General features: G+C 39.5%; 1 protein-coding gene across 1 annotated transcript in view; it reads right to left on the bottom strand.

The window, feature by feature from the left end:
- Window positions 1-25017, bottom strand: part of Sntb1 (syntrophin, beta 1 (dystrophin-associated protein A1, 59kDa, basic component 1)) — a 264000-nt gene that overhangs the window by 64550 nt on the left and 174433 nt on the right. The window contains 1 exon segment of the mRNA XM_013032210.1: window positions 17880-18087. Within this exon segment, the coding sequence (XP_012887664.1) occupies window positions 17880-18087 (208 nt within the window).

The raw sequence follows: 25017 nt of genomic DNA, 5'->3' as shown, positions 1-25017 counted from the left end.
AGCATTAACCTTGAGCAAAGTAATTAAGAAACAGAGGTTAGAGGCAAGGTTCAGGAGTGCCAGCCAAATGAGCAATGCATCAGATACCTAGTTTGACTCTCAGTATCAGAAAAAAAAAGTTCTCAGGGAGAGGGTCCAGGACCTGAGTTCAAGGCCTAGTGCAGGTACACACGAGCAGACACACACACACACACACACACGTACACACACACACACACATGTGCGCGCCACCCCCCCTCACTGAAATACTTAATTCTGTTTTTATAACATATACAGTTTTTTTTATGACATGTAGGTTTGTATGTGTGTGTGTGTGTGTGTGTGTGTGTGTGTTTACAATTAGACAGCCAGCAGAGTATTTCTGTAAAGTGAGATAATGGAATGCTCATTTCCAAATCTATTTTGGTGCTATCCATAAAGCCTTAGACCATATGTCATAAGAAGTAATATGCTGCAGCTTTCTAACACAGAAGAACAGACTTAGTCTCCACATTCAGACACACTGGGCAGCGGCTGAGGCTAGCACTGTTCAGGAGAAGTAGTGGTCAAATAGTGCATCTTGATCTTTCCTACCAGTAGAGCCTCAGAAATACTGTGCAATGATTTTCTGCAGAGGAATTTAGTGGCATTCAGCGTCGGCATGCATTTAGGATGAAGTACTTTGCAGTCAGTCAGTCTTGGTTGGCACAGCATTGTGCTCAAACTCATTCCTATTAAAAAATGTCAAGTTTCACCTCAAGGTTCTTAACTCTGTAAATTTAGAGCTATTTTCTTAAAGGAGCAAGGATACTGGGGGCAGGGGCAGGGGGGCGGGGAAGGGGGAGAGAGAGAGGGAGGGATGGCTAGAGAGAAAGAGAGAATACTTTTGGAATAAAGGATGTCCATGTGACTCTAATATAGATTTTCCTACTCTGCTGAAGAATTGTCTTTGAAGATAAAAATGCAATACAACAGCATACAAATGAAGGTGCAATTGCCTAAGGGGACTGCTAAGAAAGGCAGAATCAACTGTGTGTGCGTGTGTGTGTGTATGTACATGTGTGTATATATACATATAAGTATATACATACATATATATATATATATATATATTTGTTGCTCCAGCCACAAAGATTAATGTCTATTCTTAAATGAGGCCATGCATTTAGTCCTTAAGCTTTTGCATATGCTGTTCCTGCACTCAAGAATGTTTTTCCCCACCTGAGCTCTAAGATTCAGCTTAAAACCTATCTTACCCTTCCAGTCAAGTTAGGTGATTCTTCCTTTGAGCCCTCATGGATTTAATACAGACATCCATTATAGCATGCACCATTCTATATTTGAAGTTCCTAGCTTCTGTGTTTGTCCTTATTTGTGCACATATTCCTTGAGAAAGACTCATGACTTTATAATTTGCCATGACCATATTAAACAGTTACCCAAATAATCAATTCCCTCCTTCCTCACTTTCACTTTATACCATTTTGCTGACTTGTTTTCTTATAAGTGATCCACTTACCTGCTAGTGTGAAAGTTCTAATATTACAGCACACAAGCGTCTATATCCATCATTAGACTCCCAGTAGACTCCCTGGTACTGGGTCCCAGCCCAGTACCAATTACTGTATTCACTATCAGAATTGCTTGGTTTCAATCCCAGTACTGAAGTTACTGTGTTCACCATTCCAAACACTGTTACTTGGTTCCAGTCCTAGTACAGAAGTTACTGTATTCACTATCCACATTGGAGTACTTAAATTGCTTGGCATATTACATGTACTACCAATTTCCATTGAACAAATAAATTACAGTTGCAGAATAATGTTCAGCAAAAGGATAGGTAAATAAATAACCATATATTTTTTGTTTTTAAAGATCTTGGTTACTATTTACAATCCAAAAGTTGTTTAGCCCCTAAAAGATGATAGATTAAAAGAAAAGATTATTAGAGTTCCATTTGGATCACATGCTGTTGAGCTCCAGATAAAAGTACCTTTCAACACAGTTATTATTAATAGGGCCTTGAAGCTCCAGTGCAGGACACAATGTAAAAACCGCAGATGGTAGAAAAAATATCCTACAAAAGTTGCCTTCTCCATTTCTGAAGTCTGCTTTCCAAGGCAACCTGGAAGCTTCCAGAACACTATGTTTCAAAAGTAGCAGAATAACTAGTAATTGGTTTTTAAAGTTTTTATTTTTTAACAACAACAACAAAACCATCTTCCAATAGAAAAATAAAACACAACAAAATACATACCCATGAATAATTTCTACAAAAGCCACCCAAAACCCCACCATGTTCCTTGGATTCTTGTTCTTTCTGCTTTTGAACCCTTCCAGTGGAGAAAAAAAGCTAGGAATGATGAAGACATTGTTTCATGCCTTCCTTTAGAATTCATTGTTAGCTTTGGCATGGTGCCACATGCCTGCAATCCTAGCACTCAAGGGCTGATGCGGAGGATTATGAGTTCAAGACCAGCATGGGCTACACAGTAAAACCATAAGACCATATCTAAAATAAAAGCCAGGTACAAGTGGACTGTAATCCTCGCTACTCAGATGGCTGAGATCTAAGGATCACAGTTCGAAGCCAGCACGAGCAGAATCCATGAGATTCTTTACCTTTAATAAACCCAAAACCTAGAAGTGGAACTGTGATTCAAATTGCAGCCTTGAGCAAAAGAAGTTCGGGGACAGCGCCCAGACACTGAGTTCATGTCCCAAGACGGACATGTACATGTGCAGACACACACACACACACACACACACACACACACACACATCATGTGGATACATTCAGTTACAATTGCCTTATTTAATCAACCTTTCATTTGTTGTTGTTTTGTGTGTTTTGGTTTGCTTTATTTTCATGTAAGTGCTTGAATTCTCCTCTGCTTTACTGTGCACTTTGGAAGCCAAACTGGAACCACAGCTCTAGTCAGGAATTTTGCTGGTTATTTTGAAAGTGGAGTCTGGTGGTCATTTCTGCCTAAGGTGGATTTGAACCATGATCTCCAGATCTCAAGTCTCCTGAGTAGCTCAATTACAGACCCAGTACCCATGACTTACTCAAGTTTATATAAACCTCAGAAAGGACACTTTTATAATTTAGAGTTGATTAAATGGAGCCACTTCTCTAAGATTATTAACAAGTCTTGGTTTACAATTATATCTATGCCCATAGGAATTAAGCATCCTATTTGCAGGAAATTGGTACTTATTCACATAACTTTGACCTCTGATCTCTTTTCCATGCATGAAATGATCTGCAATTTGTTTAAGGTCTTTTGTGAACCTCATAGGACCAATTAAGCCTTTTCACACCTTTCCCCTTTTTGAAGATGAGCTCAAGTTTGAAAGGCTGTCCTTTGACCTTTCCCTGAAAGCCTGGGTCACATGATTCATTTTTCCTTCCTCATTTGGCAGCTCTATTGTTACAGGATCTGCTTGACATTTTGATTCGTTATTAAGTTCAGTTTTTACTCTACCATTTACAGGAGATCTTCTGCCTTTGTTGATTTAATACTGTTTTTACTATATGTGACTGTGAACAGAAATGACCTGTAGTGATTTAGAATTCTGCTAAGTGCTGCTTCTGAGAGACACTGGCTCTCAGGGCAGTGTGGTTGAGGACTATGTATGGATACCACCCTAGGTCCCCAGTGCTCCTGTAGAAAGTAAGTAAAGATACTCCACATGCACATGTACGATTGCTTCCTTTTCACAAGACAGTCCAAGGGTGCTAACTGCAGCTAGCTGTAATCCTAGCTACATGGGAGGTAGATAGGGGGATTGTAGTTTGAGGCCAGTCCTAACAAAAAGAAGTTCTCAAGATTTCATCCCAACCAACAACTGGGTACAGTGGCATATGCCTGTCATCCTCACTGACACAAGATAACACAAGTAGCAGAATTGCAGCTGAGGCTTCTCTGGGCATAGAGTGAGAGTTCCCTCAAGAATAGCAAATAGAAAAAGTAGCCGGAAGTGTGGATGAAATACTAGAACACCTGCCTATGCAAGCAAAAGGCCTCTGAGTTCAACCCCTAGAACCAAAAGGAGAAAAAAGTCCTGAAACTATAAATATAAATGGTAGTATAGATGATGGAAGGCCTAGGCAAGTCATTTGTGCCAGAAAATAAAAGTTAGATTGGAATATTGAACTGGTAGCCACATGCTAAGTCTATATATTAATGAGCCAACTAGTATAAATCCTTTCTGTTTTACTTAATATAGATATTTAGTAGTATTTACATATGTGGGAGATTTTTTAGACAAATCCCACTACAAGAATATTCCTTCTGGGAGAGAGTAAGAAAAGGAGTTATACACATTGCCCCAAAAGAAATGTACTGGCTTATGTAACTGTAACTGCTCTGTATATCACCTTTATAATAACAATGAAAAAAATAATATTTCTTATAAGTGTTACTTTTCACTTCATCAGCTGTGATACATATATTAACTGCTATATGGTAGCCCTGTGTCACGCATTGCATGTACATCATGCTTGTGCTACTTTGAGGGGTATTGTTTCCTTATCTTGAAACAGACACAAAAGCTGAAGATGGGCGACTTGAAGAGAAACCTGTTTGAAGTTACCTAACCAGTCACAAGGTGAGGATTATGACCTGGGTAGGTTTCCATTAGAAGCTCATACTCCCTATTATTGTATGCTATATTTAAAACTCCTACTGCATATTCAGTCTCATATGCATGCATTCTTGCTGAATTTATGTAGTTCCAATGTTAATTTCTATGTGTCCTAAATTTATCTAAGCCCAAATGCTTGGTGCTTGAAATCAGCTGCTAAGCCATGGGTAGGTTAAATGTACAGCAAGTACACATGTCTACTCACCCCCTCACCAGGAATATTCCGCCTCACCAGGAATATCTTTGTGCATTGTACATCAGCATTATTGACCTCAGACTATTTTAGTGTATGTTGGGACATCTGGGCCTATGAAAGTGAATGGTGACCTGAAGACTTTGTGAACTATGGTGATAACTGCACAAATTATCATTACTGACACAATGCCTCCCCTCATACCTCTCCCCCCCCATCACTTCTAACAAAATTGCCATTGGGTGAATCAGTATTTCCCCATTGTTCACACCTATTAGTATAGGTACTACAGGTTAATAAAGCTACTGATGGATAACTAGCAAAGGAAAAGTATGTGGTAAAAACTCCATACACACATCTTGGTTTGTTTATAGTAATCCAAATATCACAAGAAATTGGGATTAAGGGCGGGGAGGTGGGACCAGAGAGTTACAGAAAACCAGACATGAGCCATACAGCCACATGAACCACACAGCCACATGTGTAGTGAGCTAAATAGAATAGTCTGGCAAACAAGCACATTAGTGCATGTTGCCAAGTGCTATTTTTCAAAGATTCCTAGAATGCAAGTGTCAAAATTACTTAGGGGTAGAGAGAGAATTTGGTAAATGAGTCATTTTAACCAGAGATCAACATCTTCTTCCTCTCCCTGATGCTCCTCAAAGTTCTTCTTTCATTCTCTATTTCATGTTGGCTCTTCTACTTTTTGACTCTTGCTTTTTAAAAGGTATCCTAATCTGAGTCTCTACCTTTAATCTCATAAAGTCCTAGGCCCCTCCCCCACTACCCAGATGTTCTTTCTCTCCAATGATAATACAGCAATGGTAAGATCATAACGTGGCCACATAATTCTGAAGAGCTCTGATAATGCTTTGTTTATTTATTTTTTGATTTTTTTAAACTGTGAAAATACCATACAGAGGGTACTACATGAGCAAGGTAATGAGTACATTTCTTATCAAGCATCGTTGCCTCCTCCTTTGTTTCCCCTTACCATCCTTTCCCATCTCCCCCCCCCCCCATCCCTCCCACCCCGTGCACGCCAAAGCTGTAAAGTTCGTTTTTCGACATAACATCTTGTATATCTCATTGTTGCAATGGGTCAACCTATATCCATATTTAAACAATTTGTTTTTTCCCTTCCCCTCCACAAATTATAACAACATCAAATACAGTGAAAACAGGGGTTGTACCGTGGGGGAGGGACATACAAAGCAACAAAGAAATATGTTAGAAACAATAGCAAGAAAGAAAATCATTTGAATCCTTATCTTGGGGTTCATTTCACCTAACATCAACTTATCTGACCTTTTCTGCTTGTCTCAGACATATACTAGTTATTGCAAATAAGGGAAACCATGGGACCTATGTTTCTTTGGGCCTGGCTTACTTCACTTAATATAATTTTTTCCAAGTCTTTCCATTTCCTAACACATGGGGCAATGTCATTCTTTCTGATGGAGGCATAGAATTCCATTGTGTATATATACCACATTTTCTTGATCCATTCATCTACTGAGGGGCATCTGGGTTGGCTCCATATCTTAGCTATGGTAAATAATGCTGCAATAAACATAGTCGTGCTGGTAGACTTAGTGTGGTCTTGTTTGTGATCATTTGGGTAAATGCCCAAAAGTGGGATTGCTGGGTCATAGGGGAGTTCTATGTACAGTCTTTTGAGGAACCTCCATACTACTTTCCAAAATGCTTGAACAAGTTTACATTCCCACCAACAATGCAGTAAGGTTCCCTTCTGGCCACATCCCCTCCAGCATCTGTTGTTATTAGAGTTCTTGATTATAGCCATTCTGACTGGGGTGAGGTAGTATCTCAATGTTGTTTGATTTGCATTTCTTTTATGGCCAGGGAGGTTGAGCATTTCTTCATGTGTCTATTGGCCATCCTTCTTTCCTCTTCAGAGAAGTTTCTCTGTAAGTCTTTAGCCCACTTATTTATTGGGCAGTTGTTTCTTTGAGGATTTGTTGTTGGGGGATTTAAATTTTTGAGTTCCAGGTATATTTTAGTTAAGAGACCCTTGTCCGTTGTATGGCTAATGATCTTCTCCCAATCTGTGGGCTTTCTATTGATCTTGCTAACTATGTCCTTTGCCATACAGAAGTGCTGCAATTTCATGCAATCCCATTTGTCCAAACTTTCTTTGATTTGTTGTGTTTCTGGGTTTATGCCAAGGAGACCTAGGGTATCTCCTATTCTGTCCTGTAATGTTTTCAGGGTGTCTGCTTTGACTCTGAGGTCTTTGATCCATTTGGAGTTGATTCTGGTGTAGGGTGATATGTAAGGATCTAGCTTTAGTTTTCTACAAGTGATTTAACCAATTTTGCTAGCACCATTTACTGAAGAGGCTGTCTTTCTTCCATTCTATTTTTTTAGCTTCCTTATCGAAGATTAGATGGCTATAGGTCTGTGGGTTCATTTCTGGGTTTTCAATTTTATTCCACTGGTCCTGAGGTCTGTTTTTGTGCCAGTACCAAGCTGTTTTGATTACTATGGCTTAGTAGTAGAGCTTGAAATTTGGTATTGATATTCCTCCAGCACTGTTCTCTCTGTTAAGGATCATTTTTGCTATTCGTGGTCTTTCATTGTTCCCTATGAATTTTTGGATTGCCTCTTCTATTTCCTTGAAGAATGAGGTTGGAATACTGATAGGTATTGCATTGTAGATAGCCTTGGGAAGTATTGCCATTTTCACGATGTTGATCCTTGATCCTTCCAATCCAGGAGCATGGGAGTTTTTGCCACTTTCTAAGTTCTGCTTTGATTTCCTTTTTCAGGTTTTTAAAGTTTTCATCATAGAGGTCCTTCACTTCTTTGGTTAAGTTAATTCCTAGGTATTTTATTTTTGTGGGGCTATTACGAATAGAGTTGCTTTCCTGATTTCAGCCACGCTCTGATAATGCTTTATATGCACAGTGAAATAAAGAACAGCTATTCAAAATCATCATACCAGCATTGCACTCAAAGTGGAGAAACTGGACAGTTCAAGTAAAGGAAGCACCTAACAGTTTTTATATAAAGTTCCATGATTTGAGCATTTTCCTATGAAAGAACGACTGTTTAGAACAAAGAAATGAAGGGGAGGAGGAAGTCCCTCTTCCTCTTCCTGATAATCCCCAGCAAAGCCACTTTTCAAGATACAATGTAACTTGTATTTTATTTCTAAAGTGTGCTGCAGCATGTGCTGGTAACAGGAATCATGCTCCCGTTAGAACCCCTGGCTTACCACCCACATTCCTCTGACAAGCACAGGTCCACAATTCCCCCAGACACTCTCTAGGCACTGGAACTACAAACCTATACAGGGAAGATCTGCTATTTTTCTGCAAGGTTGTTACCTGTGGGGTGAAAACAGATCAAGGAATATTTTAGGGACTCTCTCTGCGTCCTGATGACAGTCATGTGAGTGAGGCAATTCTGTCAATCCAGCCTGACCCCCAGTGAGCAGTCCAGCAGGCTTTACTTCCATGATGGGTACTGGCCAAAAGTATTCAAGCAAGCCAATCATACCCTCTACAGGTGCCAGGGGTACCGCAAAGCCTGTTACCAGGGGTACTACTATTTCATAAGCTCCTATTGCAGGGTCCCCATGGCCCTGCTTGGTAGGTCCTCCTCCCTCTGTGACAAAGATACTGCTGTAAATGTCGCCTGTCCAGAGTGGAGTACTGGGTTTGGAAGCCTCTCTGTGTTTCCCCAGCAGGGTGAATCAGAGGTGATCAGAAAACTCAAAGAATGGAAACCAGTCAGAAACAGGGAGTAGCTCAGTAGTAGAGGGCGTGGTTAGTGCATGCAAGACTCTGGGTTTCACTTTATTTAGTTACACAAAGTAAAAATAAGAAACATAATTCTTAAGAATGTTATGGCATCACTTGCAAAGTGATAGAAGGACCTGGATAAAAAAAAAGAAACATGTTAAGTAAAGTAAGTCAAGCCCGGAGAGACAAAGGATGCGTATCTTCTCTCATATGTGGGAACTAAAATTAATCTAGAAGTATCAAGGTATGCACTTTGCAGTGTATCCTTGGATACACAAGGCTGTTATCCCAAGTATGGTAGATACAGGGAGAACTCAAACGGTGTAATTCCTTAGAAAGGCTAACTCACAGTCCAGCAAAATGAATATCAGGAATCTAGTACTCAGAGGTGATGGAATGGAATCAGGAGGAGGGAGGCAGATGAAGGAAGAAAGGAAGAGGAAAGAATGCAGCATAAAATGCAGTGCATATTCTACAAAATTAAAAAAAATTGAGGGATGAGCTGGGAAGGTGGCTTAGTAGTAGAGTACTTGTCTTGCATGGGTTCGATCCCTCAGCATCACATGAGCAGAAAAAGCTGGAAGTGGCAATGTGGCTCAAGTGGAAGAGTGCTAACCTTGAGTCAATGAGCTGAGGGACAGTGCCCAGACTCAGAGTTCAAACCCCATGACAGACAAAAAAAATTGAGGGATGTGGGGATTGGGAGGGATGGAAAAGAATGACAAAATAGGTGAGCCATTGATCAAGATTTATTGTATTTATGTATTACTTTATTGAATGGCAACTCCTTGGTACACGGCTTAAAGATAAAAATAAAATGTAAAAAATCAGCTCTTTCTTCACTGTAGGGAGACAGCTTTCTGGAAACATGTATTTTATGAAGGAAGGATGATGATCTATGATGTCCAACAAGGTAAAAGGAAGTGAAACAGGATCTCATAGCTAGATATCCAGGCACAAGGAGCTTCCTATCTTGAGTTCTACCATCTTCTCCGAAGAGATTGAAGCAGGCCCAAATGTTGTGGGACTCAAGGAGTGGAGCATGCTTGAACTCATCTCTTTTTTTTTTTGGGTCCGGTCATGGGGCCTGAACTCTGGGCATGGGCACTGTCCCTCAGCTCTTCAGCTCAAGGCTAGTGCTCTACCACTTGAGCCACAGCGCCACTTCCGGCTTTTTTCTTTTTTCTTATGTGGGGCTGGGGAATCGAACCCAGGGCCTCAGGCATGCAAGGCAAGTGCTCTACCACTGAGCCGCCTTCCCAGCCCTTGAACTCATCTCTTATACCAGCAACTCTGAAGTTTCCACTGGGGCAGAAAGACTAACATCACCAAATCACACTGTGAAGTCATGTAGAAAGGTGGCCATATTTTTATATTTCCATGTGGCTGCCTCCCACCCACTCACCCCTCCATCACCATGTTAAATTTCTGATGTTTTACTTGAGAGAATGGGAGGCGGGGACAAGTCAAATTAAATCCATATGGGCACATTTACTTTAAACATGTATCGTCAATGTCTACTAGCAAGATACCCAAGTGGCTGCTAAGTTTTCCTGTCTTGTTCCCTCTCAGAAGTGATTCATTCAGGAACTCAAAGACTGCTTTTCAAATGAATACAACAGAGCTATTAGCCCTTAATTGCATTCCCAGTCTTGTTTCCTAGCATATCCAACAGTCTTGATTTAGGGCTGATGCAAGCTTTGGATAGCCAGAACAGGCATTCTTTTTCTATCTCCCTCAGGTCAGGAACTAGTCTCTCCCTGGAAGAAGTGGTGGGAAATTCTGACTTAGGTGATTTTTTTTAAGGCAGATGGTAAGGCTGATATATTTAGCAGTTCCAGAAATATCATTCCATTAATTACGCTGTCAAGATCTTGATTACCAGCAGCCTGTTTTACTCAGGCGGAGAGTATTTTACATTTACACTTGAGATTCTTTTAATATAGCTAAGCAATGTAGCTGGGAAATGAAATTACTTGGTTGATTGTAGTATTTGGGATTTGGGGGTAGAAGATAAGAAAACAAACATAGTTGTATACATGTGTGATTACAGAGAGGGATGAATGGGAGTAATGGAATGGTAAGAAAGATTAGATAGATGACACATTAAAATGGACAGTAGATTGTAAGTAGATAGATAAACATACATACACAGAGACTGGAAAGAAGACAAGAAAGAAAGGGGGAGGTAGAAGAAGAGAGAGTGAACGCTTGAGAGGCAGTCTAGTCTTGGCACAGTAATGTTGGTCTCAATAATCAGTTGGAAAAATTTTTCCATAACCTTTAAAATTTTAATAAAAAACATTACAAACTACCTTCCTGTCAGTTATAGACCTATAGGGCAACTGGAAATATAGTAAAATTAATGTTTGTTTGGCAAAAACTGTCACTTAAGCATTAGAAAGATTAACAATTAAAGTGTTAGATTTTCCGTACAAAATTGTGTCAACTTGTACTTTGAACAGAGTTTGTTGCCTTCTTTGTCTTTAGATAACTTATGAAACAAGACAAGTATCTTTCCCATCTTTGGCCAACTGTCATCCTCTAAGTTTGTATCTTTTGCACTTCCAATGATGTGCCATATCACCATGAATTTCTCCAATAGAAAGTTTCTACCATGGTCATTTCTGGGGGAACTTTTATCCATTGATCACAACTTATCTTCATCTGTACTTTTAAATTTACCTTTGCCAAGTTCTGGCTGCATACCACCACGGGGTCCACATCGACAATCTCATGTTATTTCTTCTGTTGATGTTTGATTTAAATTTCATTTCCATCATTATTTTATGTCTTTTTCTCCTCTCCTTTTATTCTTTTCTCTTCCTCCTTCCTATTCTTTATTATCATCATCATCATCATTAAACTTTTTAATCTTTATGGATAGTTTCCTCTTTTGATAACCCGTTCTTGTAAAATGTCATATAGATTTATAACTGGGGGACAAGAAAGGGGCATAAGAAATTTGTGGGCTAATAGCTGTGTGGTGACCAATCACTCACAGACTTTTAAAAGAAGAAAGGTAATGGTCACTGGTCAGGATGTACAACTGTTATCTACCTAGTGATTTGCAAACAGTGCAGTTTGTTTTGTATGAAGTGATTCACTTTGGACATACATTGTGTGCATACACAGATTGTTCTATAACTTGTTCCATGAAAAGTGATTTCAGACTAAGATGGTTGTTTGCATTTCTGCAATGCAAAAATTAGGGAGAAAAGGAGACATAAGAAGAATTACGATGTGGAAAACTAAAGACGGGGCCTGACTAGAGAGGTATAACTGATTGACATTGTCAAGAATGGGAAAGAAGGCAGAAAAGAGAGAAGCTCTTCTGGAATCTCTTTATAGAGTCAGAGAGAAATGAAATCAGCTGAACACATGGAGTGTGTAAGGAAATGGAGAAGAGGAGGGTAGGCACTGGTGGCTCATGTCTGCAGCCCTACCTATTCAGGATGATGAGCTCGGAGGATGACAGTTTAAAGCCAGCCTGGGCAAAAAATCTGTGATTAACCAGCAAAATGCCAGCAGTAGAGCTGTGGCTCAAGAGGTAGAATGCCAGCCTTTAGGGTAGGGGAAAGACAATGGAGGAGGCAACAATGCTTGATAAGAAATGTATTCATTACTTTGCTCATGTAATTGTAACCCCTCTGTATGGTATTTTCACAATAAAAGACTTATTTAAAAAATAAAAAAAAATAGGAGCTGGGAAGGTGACTCAGTGGTAGAGCGCTTGCCTTGCATGCATGAGGCCCTGGGTTCTATTCCTCAGTACCACATAAACAAAAAGAAAAAAGCCAGAAGTGGCACTGTGGCTTAAGTGGTAGAGCGCTAGCCTTGAGCTGAAGAGCTGAGGGACAGCACTCAGGCCCAGAGCCCCACGACTGGACCAAAACAACAACAACAACAGCAACAAAAGACAGGTGAAATGTGAAGCGATGACTTCAAGCCCCACTACTGTCACATAATAGCTAAACAGAGGATCTGAACTATCTTGCTTTGTCTCTTAATTTTGAAATTCTGCTTTTGATCTATGACAATGAGTTGAGAGTGAACACTAGGGAAGCCTTACTCAAATGGACAGGTGTTTCCTGTGCTCCATTATAAATAAATTGAGCTTAGTGGAATGTCTGGGCTCTGGTGCTGATGGAAACTCACATTCTAGCTGTGCCAGGTACTAGAGGGAACACTGCAGACTCTTTACCTCATAGTATTGTGATTATTATGCACATTGTCTGAGAAAGACTAAGCACATTATAAATATTAATTACTAATGCCCTTAATGCTAATAGCCACAGGGAAGAGCAGCCATTTAAGTGTTTCCATTTGAAAGAAACTGAAATGAGAGCAAGTAAACCTGAGAGGTGAACTTGTTATTCAGAGCTCCCAACTGGGTTTTTTGTTTTGCTGTGTTGTGTTTTTGCATTTTTAATCTGACAAGACATTGTTTACAAATGGAAACACTAAGGTAAAAACAAAGACAATCAATCACAAACTTGCACAATTCTTCCATGGTCTTCTTTTTTTTTAAAAAAAAAATTGTATTTCTATGCAGCTTAGACAATCAGAACTTAGTTTGTTTTTCAAGTGCCTGAAATCAAACCATTGGAAACACCTCAATGCATAGATAATTAACTGAAAAAGACTTTTAAAAAATGATTCAAACAGATCTTTGGAGACTAGACAGTTCTACAATTCAAGGTAGGAATTGTGTTTATGCGCTCTCCCAAGCTAGACAGATACTTGTAAGAGTTAAAAGATCTGAAGACCACTGAGTTCTGATGGCTCACAATGGTAATTCTAGTTATGTAGGAGGCTAAGATCTGAGGATAATGGTTCAACGCAAGTCAAGGCAGGAAACTCCATGAGACTCTTATTTCCAGTTAACTCCTCCCCCCAAACCCAAACAAACAAATAAGCAAAAAAAACAAAACAAAACTGAAGTCGAGCTGTGGCCCAAGTGGTAAAGTGGTAGCCTTAAACAAATAAGCTCAGTTGACAGTGCCCAGACCCTGAGTTCGAGTCTCAGAATGGTACAGAAAAAAAAATCACCTCAGAATAACAGGATTAGTAAATAGCTTTCCATTGATTTGCCTGCCCTAGTCAGGGGTTAAAGAACTCACAGAGGAGACCAAGGAAAAAAGGAAAAAGAGGCAACTCCAGGCTTGTAATGACCTTGGTATTGCATAGCCTAGAGAAAAGCTACTAGAGTTGAAGGATGGAACAAAGTAAATGTGAGTAGATTGTAATCTTTCAACCACTAAGTAAAAGAAATAATGATATCAGGAATACTTATTTCTATATCTTAATTTTGAATGACTTCAGATGAGACACCTTCCGTTTTCTGTGGCCCAGATTCTCTAGGAAGAAGAGGTTGGTTTAGATCATCTCTAAGCTCCCTGCTCTCTGAGTCTCTATATGAAGAAGCCTGCGTATTGCCCACCAGATCACATTAAAGCATTGTGTCTGTCTTTCAAGACCTTTCATAACTGTGTGCCAGCCAAGGTATTGGATGTGCTCCTCCAGGAAGAACTCTCAATGTGGACTCATTTATGGCCGGCCCTCTGCTTAGCCATGAACAATAAGACCTGCTCTTTGTTCCTTTCTGCAAAAACAGTAGGTAGGGTCTCTTCACTCACTGGAAGTGTGTTCATTTCTAAGGAGCCATTCTCAAAGAATAAAATGATGCTAATATTTTTTTTAATTGTGCAGTGTCAAGAAAGTATTAGGATTTGCACCAAATAAGATTTTCAAAGGAAAGTTGATATTGTTTTACTTTGTTTGGGTTCCTATCAACAACATTTAAAAACTGGAAATTAAATGTAAGCTTGTATAAGCTTGTCACTGAGCTGCTGGTATTTATTACAAAATCAAAGCTTAACAGTATAGAGAAAGACAAAGGACATCAATTTAAGGTAAATTACAGCTGAGTATATATAGGATCACATTTTATATCTTTACAAATACCAAGCACATTTGCTGATATTTGTGATAATACAAGGAAGGCCTAGTATGAAAGATTTGGCATTCATTGTAATATTTGGCTAAAACTGATTCATATTCTGCACACTAGGATTGGAGCTATCAAAAAAATGCCCAGCTTGGATTTGTTCCCATGGAACTCCTTTGATACGTTTTTTTTGGTACATTTAAGAATAAAAGCAATATTACATTACGAAGTTACATTACTGCTCTTATAATCACAGGGAATAATATACTTAAAAAGAAATCTGACAGTTGTATCATAAGGATAATATCAAAGCAGAAAGAGCTTTTACTATGTCTTTATGATGTTTTCACAAGAATGCTTACTAATGACACTACTATTATTTACTTATTCTAGAAGTTAGAATAAGCAAAAAGCATAATAAAGAGTATAAGTGAAAACATGGAATTTTGGGAAATACTGTTAATGTCACTAAAAATGATATAATAGCAGTTCTCAACTATTCAAATGTCAATGTTAATTAATTTTTTCTTTTGGTGATAGTCCTAGGGCCTGGCTCAGGGTCTGGCTGCTGTCTCTGAACTTGTTTTGTTCAAGGATAGTGCTGCATTCACTGGAGCCACAGAACCAGGTTTTTTCTGTGTCATTTATTGGAGAAAAGAATCTCTAGCCGGGTGCCGGTGGCTCATGCCTGTAATCCTAGCTACTCAGGAGGCTGAGATCTAAGGATCACGGTTCAAAGCCAGCCTGGTCAGGAAAGTCCGTGAGAGCCTTATCTCCATTAAACCACTAGAAAACTGGAAGTGATGCTGTGGCTCAAGCAGTAGGGTGCTCACCTTGAGGAGAAGAGCTGAGGGATAGTGCCCAGGCCCAGAGTTCAAGCCCCACATCCAAGAAAAAAAAAAAAGAAAAAGAAAAAAAAAACATCCTGGGCTGTTTTTGAACCGAGATCCTCAGATCTCGGTCTTCTAAGTAGCTAGGATTATAGGCATGAGCCACCGGTGCCAGCCGGCAACGGTTTTAAATGTAATTTTTAAGGGGATGAGAGCAAGAGCTGAGATCACGTTGGTATGTGGAAGGCTTAAGGCTGTGTGTGCAGCCAGGCCTCTGTGCCCCCAGATCCAATCTCTACCTCTACCCTTTCATTACCTGCTCTGTGCCCTGGAATGCCCCCTCACCTTAACAAAGTCATCCAACAGTGGGCTCCTTTGCCTTTGGCTTCCAGTTAGCCTCAGTCATTGGGAAATACCAACAGGAGATCAGCAGCCATTTTCTCCAAAAAACACAGTTGGGAGGGGGCAGCCCCTTCTACCACCGTGACATTTGCTAATTTTAGGCAACTTCTCTTTACCCCCACTTCTTAGGTCAAGTGATGCGAGTGGCCTCCCAGGGGAATTCAACATGGGTTACTTTTCTCATTTGTTTCCCTCACCATGGTGATGCCTTATAACTATCCCTACATCAAAAACATTGCTAGTCATCACTTAGGAATTTTCTAGACATCTCCTGCCAGGACCCTGAAGATGAGGAACACCTCTAGTCAAAGACTATGTAAGTCCATTCAGGACCTTACCCAGTGAGGACTTCTATCATCACAATCAACTTCTACCCTTGAGCTTCTATAAATGAATGCCTATTGCATTCACCCCTCTACAATCCATTCTCCCTTCTCAACACAAAATCTGAGTGGGACTAATTGCAGCATTCAGTGAGATCTACCGATGACCCAGGTCACCGCTGGTCAATACTTGTGCTGAAAGGAGTAGGCCTTTACTCATTAAGACACCCAGGTATAAGGGGAAAAAACACCTTGGAGCTGACAGGTAACAGAGAGCTTTCTTGAGAATAAACTGGGAAAGGAGGCATAGGAATAAACAGATGGAGAGGCCACTGAGTAGCTTTTGAATTTCTGGATCCCACCATGCATGGAGCTTGTTTTTACACATTGTAGTTACAGAAGCTCCTTTTTACTAAAGGAAAGTGGAGTCACTTCCCGTTCCTTAAAAAAAAAATCACAAGATCTCTAAGTAATCAATGTTCTCCTAATTAAAAAAAATGGAATTTGGAAAGACTAAAGAGTAGAGAATGTTCGGGATCCTTATTGATTTAAAATAATAGATCACTCATTCAGAAAGGTTACCCGTGGTGGTTTGTATAAATTATGATGGTGAACCTTCCAACACTGACACTCTGTCTTTAGTTCTCTGAAATCAATGGGAAATGGGACAACACCAAAGCAAACAATTCACTTTGCCTTGAACTTGGTGGCCAAGTCCCACACACGAACTGGTACAGACAAAGAACAATGGTGGAAAACAGCCGAATGCTGTGATCAAGTATTATTTTCAAATGCCATTGGATGGGGCCTTCTCAGATGACATGGCTCCTTGGCAGGAAAGCTGTTATTGCAGCCATCATCATTCCTATTTACTGACTTTTTGAGGACATGAGTCACTGAGAGGCCAAACTGTCCCCAAAGCCCAATGATCCTTAACAACTGAGATCAAATTCAAGGAACTGCAGTCAGGTACAAGGCCAATGGTAAAAGCTCAATCTGTTGAAATGAAGAGAACGGGTAAGTCCCAAGAGATAGTCACAAAGTACGCATGACTTTTATCCACACAGCACTACCATATACCTTGGAAAAGGAAATTAGAATGAAGGTGTTAATATGATACAATCTTTTCCACAGGAACTTGTCCTCCCTGAGACAGAGACTAGGTCTTTAGTTGTTTGAAACAACTCTTCCCGCTCCTACCTATATGTCTCACACAAAGCAGGTTCTCCATAGTGATTATATGAAGCCTTACTGGGAGAGAACAGAAATAAAACAGAGCATAATAGAGGAACAAGTTGGTGAGTGGTAGTTGTTCTCCCAGAAATCTGGGCAGTTACTGTCATGGTTACCATTTGTAAGGGTACGATTGGCCACTCCTGAAAGATCTGTGTCATTTGTGAGCTGGCTTGTGAAAAGCCACACAAACCCTTCTTCCCATGACAGCTTCCTTTCTGTGCGCTTTAGGTTACCATCCGTCCCCTTCTACGTGGCCATAAAATCAACCTTTTCATCAAGTCTCTCACTTCATACTCAATTCTCTCACTTACTATGTAAAAGCCAACTGACTACATGTTGGATTGCATGTTGGGAGGATCATGGCCGATTAAGAGAAATTCTCTATGTAACTCAGAAAGTGTGCAGTAGTGCAGTACGTGGAAATGAACAAGAACTGCAACTAGAGTGTGAAGGAGAGACCCAACCACTATGGAATGAGAGAACTTCCGTTGTTCCAAGTCCAGGGAGAACATGGGGGATAAGGATGGAGGGAGCAGGTTTCCTTACCTTTTCCGCAAGCCAGCCGAAGTGCCTGATCTCTCGGCTGCCAGCAATGCCCGTTTTCCCCAGCTGCTCTCTGACTTCTGCCATCACTCGAGTCTGCAGGTCACTAACGTTGGAATGGATGGCACTGAACCAGGCCTGGGCAGTGGCTGAGTCCTTGCTTCTTAGGATCACCGTATGCTTAGCATCTGGAGAATGGATTTCAAGCTGCCTGGAAACAAAGAGAAAAGGGTTAGAAGCTTCCCCGGAAAGCCCTGACTTTAAGCCCTGCCTCACAATGGTGAATTGATTCTTTACTTTTTTAAGCTGGCATTTTCTCAGGCTTTCCCTGAATGGTCCTATCACTCACTTATTTATACATTCGTTCATTCATCCAGAAATACTGGTCTATATTCTGGGAACGTGGTTATATAACCACCAAATAATCTGAACTAAGTGTATCTTATTTGCTTGTTATTCGGTTGACTGGCTTGTTAGCATTATCATATCAAGACTTCTGTACTGTAAATTGAGCTGATTCAATCCACAGAGGATTTTAAGGGTACACTGTATCACTGATGCTGCTGGCAGGAAGTAGACTGCCAAGCCTCGCCACGTGCTAACTCCTGCTGGGCAGCAACTGAGAATATTTTAGGATGAGAAATGATGGGGTCTGGTATTCTTTAGAAGTCTGGTCAGTGGCATTTTCAAGTACTCGTTAAACACTGGAGTCCTAGTGAGAAGGAGTGAAAGGCAGAGGAAACAATGTGGAAAGATCTACATAGTCTTATATTTAAAATCCAATACCAAATTCATGTTGTCTCATCTGAGACACAAAACAAGAAATCCGCTTACTTTGAGGTAACTATAGATTGATAGGAGTTTTAAAAACGATACAGAAGGCTCTGGTCCACCTTGCTGTCATTTTACTCTGAGTGTACAGTTGACATACAATAGAACAATAGCAAAACTATATGATGGCATGTACTTAGGTAGTTGAAGTAAGAGGATTTTGAGTTCAAGTCCATGCTAGACTACATAACCAGATCCTACTCAAAAACAAACACCCATGAGATTGCCATTGCCATTGGTATGATGTGAGGGTTCAGTTCTATGCCATTTGATAAGGATATAAATTTGTGTAAAAACCACACCTATCCATTACCACTCCAGAACATTCCATTACCAGAAAATTTCCCTCCACCTACCTTATAATCCATGTCCCAATTCCTCAGCAGCATTGCAAATCTCCACCTCTTAACCCATTAACTATAATTTTTAGACATACCTTCTTAACATGAGAGAAAAAGTCTTATTTATTTGCTCATGTATACAAATACATAAATGCCATTTATTCATTCCTATTTATATTAGGAGCATATGTTGATTGAGAAATTAAAAACTAAATGAAATTATACATTTGCTAGTTTTCTTTCATCCCTCAATAATTATACTACCATCCATAAGACTCTACTACATGCAAGGCAAAGTTTAAAACCCTTATATAATCTTCAATATATAATCTTCACCTATAATTACTTATAATGTTCTTAAGAGCCCTATGACTGATATTATGAATTATATTTAACAAGAGGAAAAAAGTGAAGAGAGAAATAATGTCTCCAAGACCACACAGCTGAAGATTTTAGATTCAAAACCTCAAACTATAATGGAAATATTTTACACATAGAAATGATATACATAATGAAACCCATTTACAAAATTGTAAGAAAGTCAAGCCAGGAAGAAAAGGGTGGGAGAGGGTGATAAGAAAGAAGTTTGGCGCTGGTGGTTCATGCCTGCAATTGTAACTACTCAGGGGACTGAGATGTGGAGACTGTAGTTCAAAGCCAGCTAGAGCAGGAAAGTCCATGAGACTCTCATCTCCAATTAACCATTAAAAAGCCAGAAGTGGAGCTCTAACTTATAGGGTAGAACACCAGCCGTAAGTGAAAAGGCTAAGTGACAACACCCAAGCTGGGAGTTCAAGCCCTTAGTACCAACCAGTACACATACACATACACGAAAGAAAGGGGTGTGTGTGTGTGGGGAGAGAGAGAGAGAGAGAGAGAGAGAGAGAGAGAGAGAGAGAGAAATAATAAAAGGAAGGAAGAACTAAGGAAGAAAGAAAAATAGAGAATGGATGTGATCAAATAACCTCCTATCTTCTGAGCAGCCTGAAGGTGGGAATTTGTAGTGGAGAACAAGCCAAGAGAGTCCCATTTCCTTCTTGAGTTACCGAAGAACAGTTTTGTAGATCCTCAGCAAGTCAAGCCTTCCAGGGCAACCTCATTCATATTAGAAATCAACCTTTGATAGAAATCTTTCAAATCATAAACAGTAGAAAAGGAATGACTTGGAGAGTTGGGATGTCTCTGGAGGAATTTCAGTAATGATGAGCATTCTTTGTACAAACTTTGCAAAACAGATTTCCTTCATAAAACTCTGAAGTTTTTATGTGATAAATTAAGGGCTCGGTAGGTGACATTTGTCTTCACACAGTAGAAAAAAAATACCATGCCTCTGGTTTACTTTTCAAAGAAATGTCCAGTATGTGTAAAATGGGTTTTCCTTCCCTCCCAAAGTTCCTACTCTTAGTAAGAACACAGTGATGATTGAGTATTTTTAACGACAGTTCAATTTTCTTTTCAAATTATTCAGTCAATATTCTAGAAATTTAAATTATGCAGTCTTCATCTATGTAATTTTTATGAAGACCTGAGCTTGTTTTTTGTTTTTTAAATAAAAATGACAACCACCTTTTGGGTATTTTTTTTCTCTCTCGTCCTTTCTCTTCTCTCCTTTCTCTCTTCCTTCTCTCTCCCTCCCTCCCTTCCCTCTCTCTAGTATACATACACACACACACACACACACACACACACACACACACACACATACACATACACACAAATACACACAGTGCCAGCAATGAAGAAAGTAAGGGGTGGGGAAGAAGGGAAGAAATGGGAAGAAAGGATAATTTGCTTGATAGGTTTTTAGGCAGATTTGAAAATAATAAAGGTGCAGGCCAGTGATGTGTGAACCTAATTCTTCCAGATTTCACAGCCTATAGTACTAACTTTAAGTCAGCTTCTTAACAGTATAACACAGAGATAAGAAAGATTGCTTTGTTGTTCTTTATTTTTCTGCCACCATAGTGGATGACTTTGGTGCATGCAAAGTAGTGCAGTGTGCAGTTTGAACTCAGGGTATTTGTCATGTGTACAAGGCTGACATTCTTCCACTTGAGCCACACCTTCAGCCTCTATTTTTTGCTGGTTAATTTTGAGATAGCATCTGACTAACTTTTCTGTCTAGTCTGTCTCTGAGCCATGATTCTCCTGATCTGTGTTTTCCATGCAGGTAAGAGATTCTGTTTCTTTTCAGTTGCTGCTATGAAAAGCGTAAGAGCAATCCTGGAGGCCTTCTAAGGTAACCACTTCTTAGCAGGGGTTATCCATGTGTGGTCACAGACAAGCAGCATTCCATTACTTGGGAACTTTGTAGAAATGCATATTATTGGGTTTCTCCACAGCCCTATTTTCTTAGGAATCCTGGGGGTGGGGCCTAGCAGTCACCTGACATAAAAACCTGATGTAAATTTAATTTAAGAGCTGCTCCATGGGTTCATAAGAAACCACACTGACTGACGTGTCTGTTTGCCACCTTTTTCATTGGTAGAAATGGACATACTGCATGTTAAATTGAAGTCCAACCAGGAGTATTCTTTAGAAACCCTTGAATTGGTTTCTTTTCAAAATTCATTTAATTAAATACAGATGCTTGGAACCCATCCCAGATCTATTAAGTAAAACTCACCAGTGGTTGAAGCCTAGGTGTATGCTATAAATATTTTTCACGTTATATAGAGTACACAGCACCCTCTCCAAGCCCAGCTCACATCTAAAAAGCTGTGTCGTCTTCCTGTGCTTACGATCATATGAGCAATAGAACAGACAGCTCTTGGAGAACATGTTTGTTATCAACAAATTAACCTCAAGCCACGTATCTTAGAATGCCAAAACATTTGTTATCTCATGGCTTCTGTGGATTAGGAATAGGGAATGCTTTAGTTTAGCTGGGTCAGATAGAATTATAAATCTAAAGAATGCATTGTTGGTGGGAGTGTAAACTTGTTCAGCCACTTTGGAAAGCAGTATGGAGGTTCCTCAAAAGACTCCACATATACAATGCTTGATAAGAAATGCACTCATTATCTTGCCCATGTAATTGTAACCCCTCTGTACAGTATTTTCACAACAAAAAAAGACTCCACATAGAGCTCCCCTATGACCCAGCAATCCCACTTTTGGCATTTACCCAAATGTTTACAAACAAGACCACACTAAAGCTACCAGTACGACTATGTTTATTGCAGCATTATTTACCATAGCTAAGATATGAAACCAACCCAGATGCCCCTCAGTAGATGAACGGATCAAGAAAATGTGGTATATATACACAATGGAATTCTATGCCTCCATCAGAAAGAATGACATTGCCCCATTTGTTAGAAAATGGAAAGACTTGGAAAAAATTATATTAAGTGAAGTAAGCCAGGTCCCATAGTTTCCTTTATTTGCAATAACTAGTATATGTCTGAGACAAGTAGAAAAGGTCAGATAAGTTGATGATAGGTGTAATGAACCCCAAGATAAGGACTCAAATGTTTTTTTCTTTCTTGTGATTGTTTCTAACATATTTATGTTTCTTTGTTGCTTTGTATGTCCCTCCCCCACGGTATAACCCCTGTTTTCACTGTATTTGATGTTTGTATAATTTGTGGAGAGGAAGGAAAAAAACTAATTGTTTAAGTAGGGATACAGGTTGACCCATTGCAACAATGAGATGTACAAGACATTATGTTGAAAAACAAACTTTACAACTTTGGTATGGGGGGGGGTGTGGGAGGGAGATAGGAAGGGATGGAAAGGGGAAACGAAGGAAGAGGCAACAATGCTTGTTAAAAAATGCACTCATTACCTAGCCCATATAATTGTAACCCCTCTGTACGGTATTTTCACAATTAAAAAAAAGCATTATGAATGTGAATGATGGTTATCTTGGCATTAAAGAGAGGAAGCCTCTGAAGCAAACAGTGATGAGAGAGATCTGGATCGGGCCGTACCCCATGCTACATATCCTTGCACTCTATGTCTCCCTTTTCCCTTTAGGTTAGTTTGAGTATTATCCTGTACAGCTAAAATCATATTCAGACTACAAATGGGTCACTTCCATTTTGAGAGCCTCAAATTACTTCATCTCATTAAAAAAATGAACAAAGGAATGGTGATGGCTGTGATGAAAGTGTGGATGATGATGATGGAGATGATAATAACAACCCTCACAGAGTCACTAGAGAATTGAATGAGTCACCGTTGTGAAATCACTTTTTGTTCTGTAAATCCTGATGGTTTAGTCATTGTTACGTACACTTTCAGATTTTGAGACTGGGGTTTAGTGACTGGGATAAAGAATGGTGTTAGTGAAGATAATGCCTTTGTATTTTCTGTACATAGTAACACATAAAACACATTAATTCGCCCTTAGCTTTACTTTCAGTAAGAGATAAGATATGACCTTTTTTGTTTCTTTTGTATGTTCTTCCTCCTATGGTATATCCCTTATTGTCACTGCATTTGATTTTGGTACCCTGCATCTTGTGTATACATTTATCTAATTTCGGGAGGGGAAGGGCAATAACAAAATGCTGAAACAAGGACACAGGATGACCCATTGCAACAATGAGACTCACAAGACACTATGGTGGAAATGAACTTTACAAATTCTGGGGGGCAGAAGAGTGGGGATGATGGGAGAGGGAAGGGATAGTAGGAGAAAAACAAAGGAGGGGTAACAATACTGGACAAGAAATATAGTCATTACCTTACTGATGCAACTGTAATGCCTCTGTACAGCCTCTTTACAATAAAATAAAGTAAAAAATAAAATTCAGTAAAATAAAATAAAATAAAAATTCTGTAACATTGTAGGATTCAAAATGAAGTTAGAAACATGCAATGATTTTTAGAACTTTCTTCTCTTTCATTCTCTCTCAGTTGCTGTCTCTCTGTGTCTTTATAACTCTGTGTCTCCTCTATCTCTCTCTCCTATCTTTGACAGTCTTCTGGTACAAAATATGTAATATATTGGGTATTATAAAAGCAAGTGCAACTATATAACCTCTGAAACTAACTGAAGTATAACAGACTCTGTGAAGAACTCAAATAGTATAACCTATTAGAAAGACTAGATCAAAGACCAAAATCAACACCAGGAAATAGGTACATCCAAGAAGGGGTGGGGCAGAGGAGAAAGGAGAAGATGAATGAAAAGGGGAAGAAAGAATGGGGAAAACAGCCAAGAATCTATCATATGTAAGAAAAGTAAGGAAAGAAATGGGTTGAAGGGGGGGGGAGGTTGAAGGGGTGACACTGATGAAGATGTATTGTATTCATAATCTGCTTTGTTAGATGGCACCACCTTTGTACAACTACTTACAGATTTTTTAAAAAGGAATGAGTAGCTTCTTCCCCAAATTTAGGTCCAGGTACACCCTCATGTGATTTACTTGGAAATGGGAACTTTTTAGTCATAATTAAAGTAAGGCTTGAGATGTGATTCTTTTGAGAACTATTAGCAATATTTCCCAGCATTCTTTTCCATCTCTTGATTAGAAACACAAGGCCTTCTAAGACAAAATTAATCTCTTATCTCATGAATCCTCCTAATGGCTTAGTATGGGTCCTAAACCTAATGACAATGTCATTATAAAACATCTAACAGAAAAAGAAACACATACAGAAAAGAAGGAGGATGAGAAAATGGAGGCAGAGATTAAAAGGGTAGAGTCACAAAATAAGGTTTTCCAGCATCTATCTACCTGAAGTTCTGAGGCAGGCAGGATGTGGCATCTTGCTTAACAACCATGCCAATACTTAGATATCAGTCTTGTAGGTAGGCACCAATGCACCAATGCTTCACATCTATGGATGCTTATAGGAATGCAAAACATCAGCCACCTAGAACTGTCATATCACATGACCATCTCTACATACGTTGGAGTTTAAAAGTCTTCTTTTTGGCAAAAATTCTTCCTCTTTCCAACATTTCAGTTCTAAATTCTAGAAAGAAAACCAAGAGCCACAAAGAAAGTCCTGGA

Source organism: Dipodomys ordii, unplaced genomic scaffold, assembly GCF_000151885.1.
Source record: "Dipodomys ordii isolate 6190 unplaced genomic scaffold, Dord_2.0 Scaffold151, whole genome shotgun sequence".
Lineage (NCBI taxonomy): Eukaryota > Metazoa > Chordata > Mammalia > Rodentia > Heteromyidae > Dipodomys > Dipodomys ordii.
Note: the sequence above shows the minus strand (reverse complement) of the source record. Positions and strands in the feature narration are given on the sequence as shown.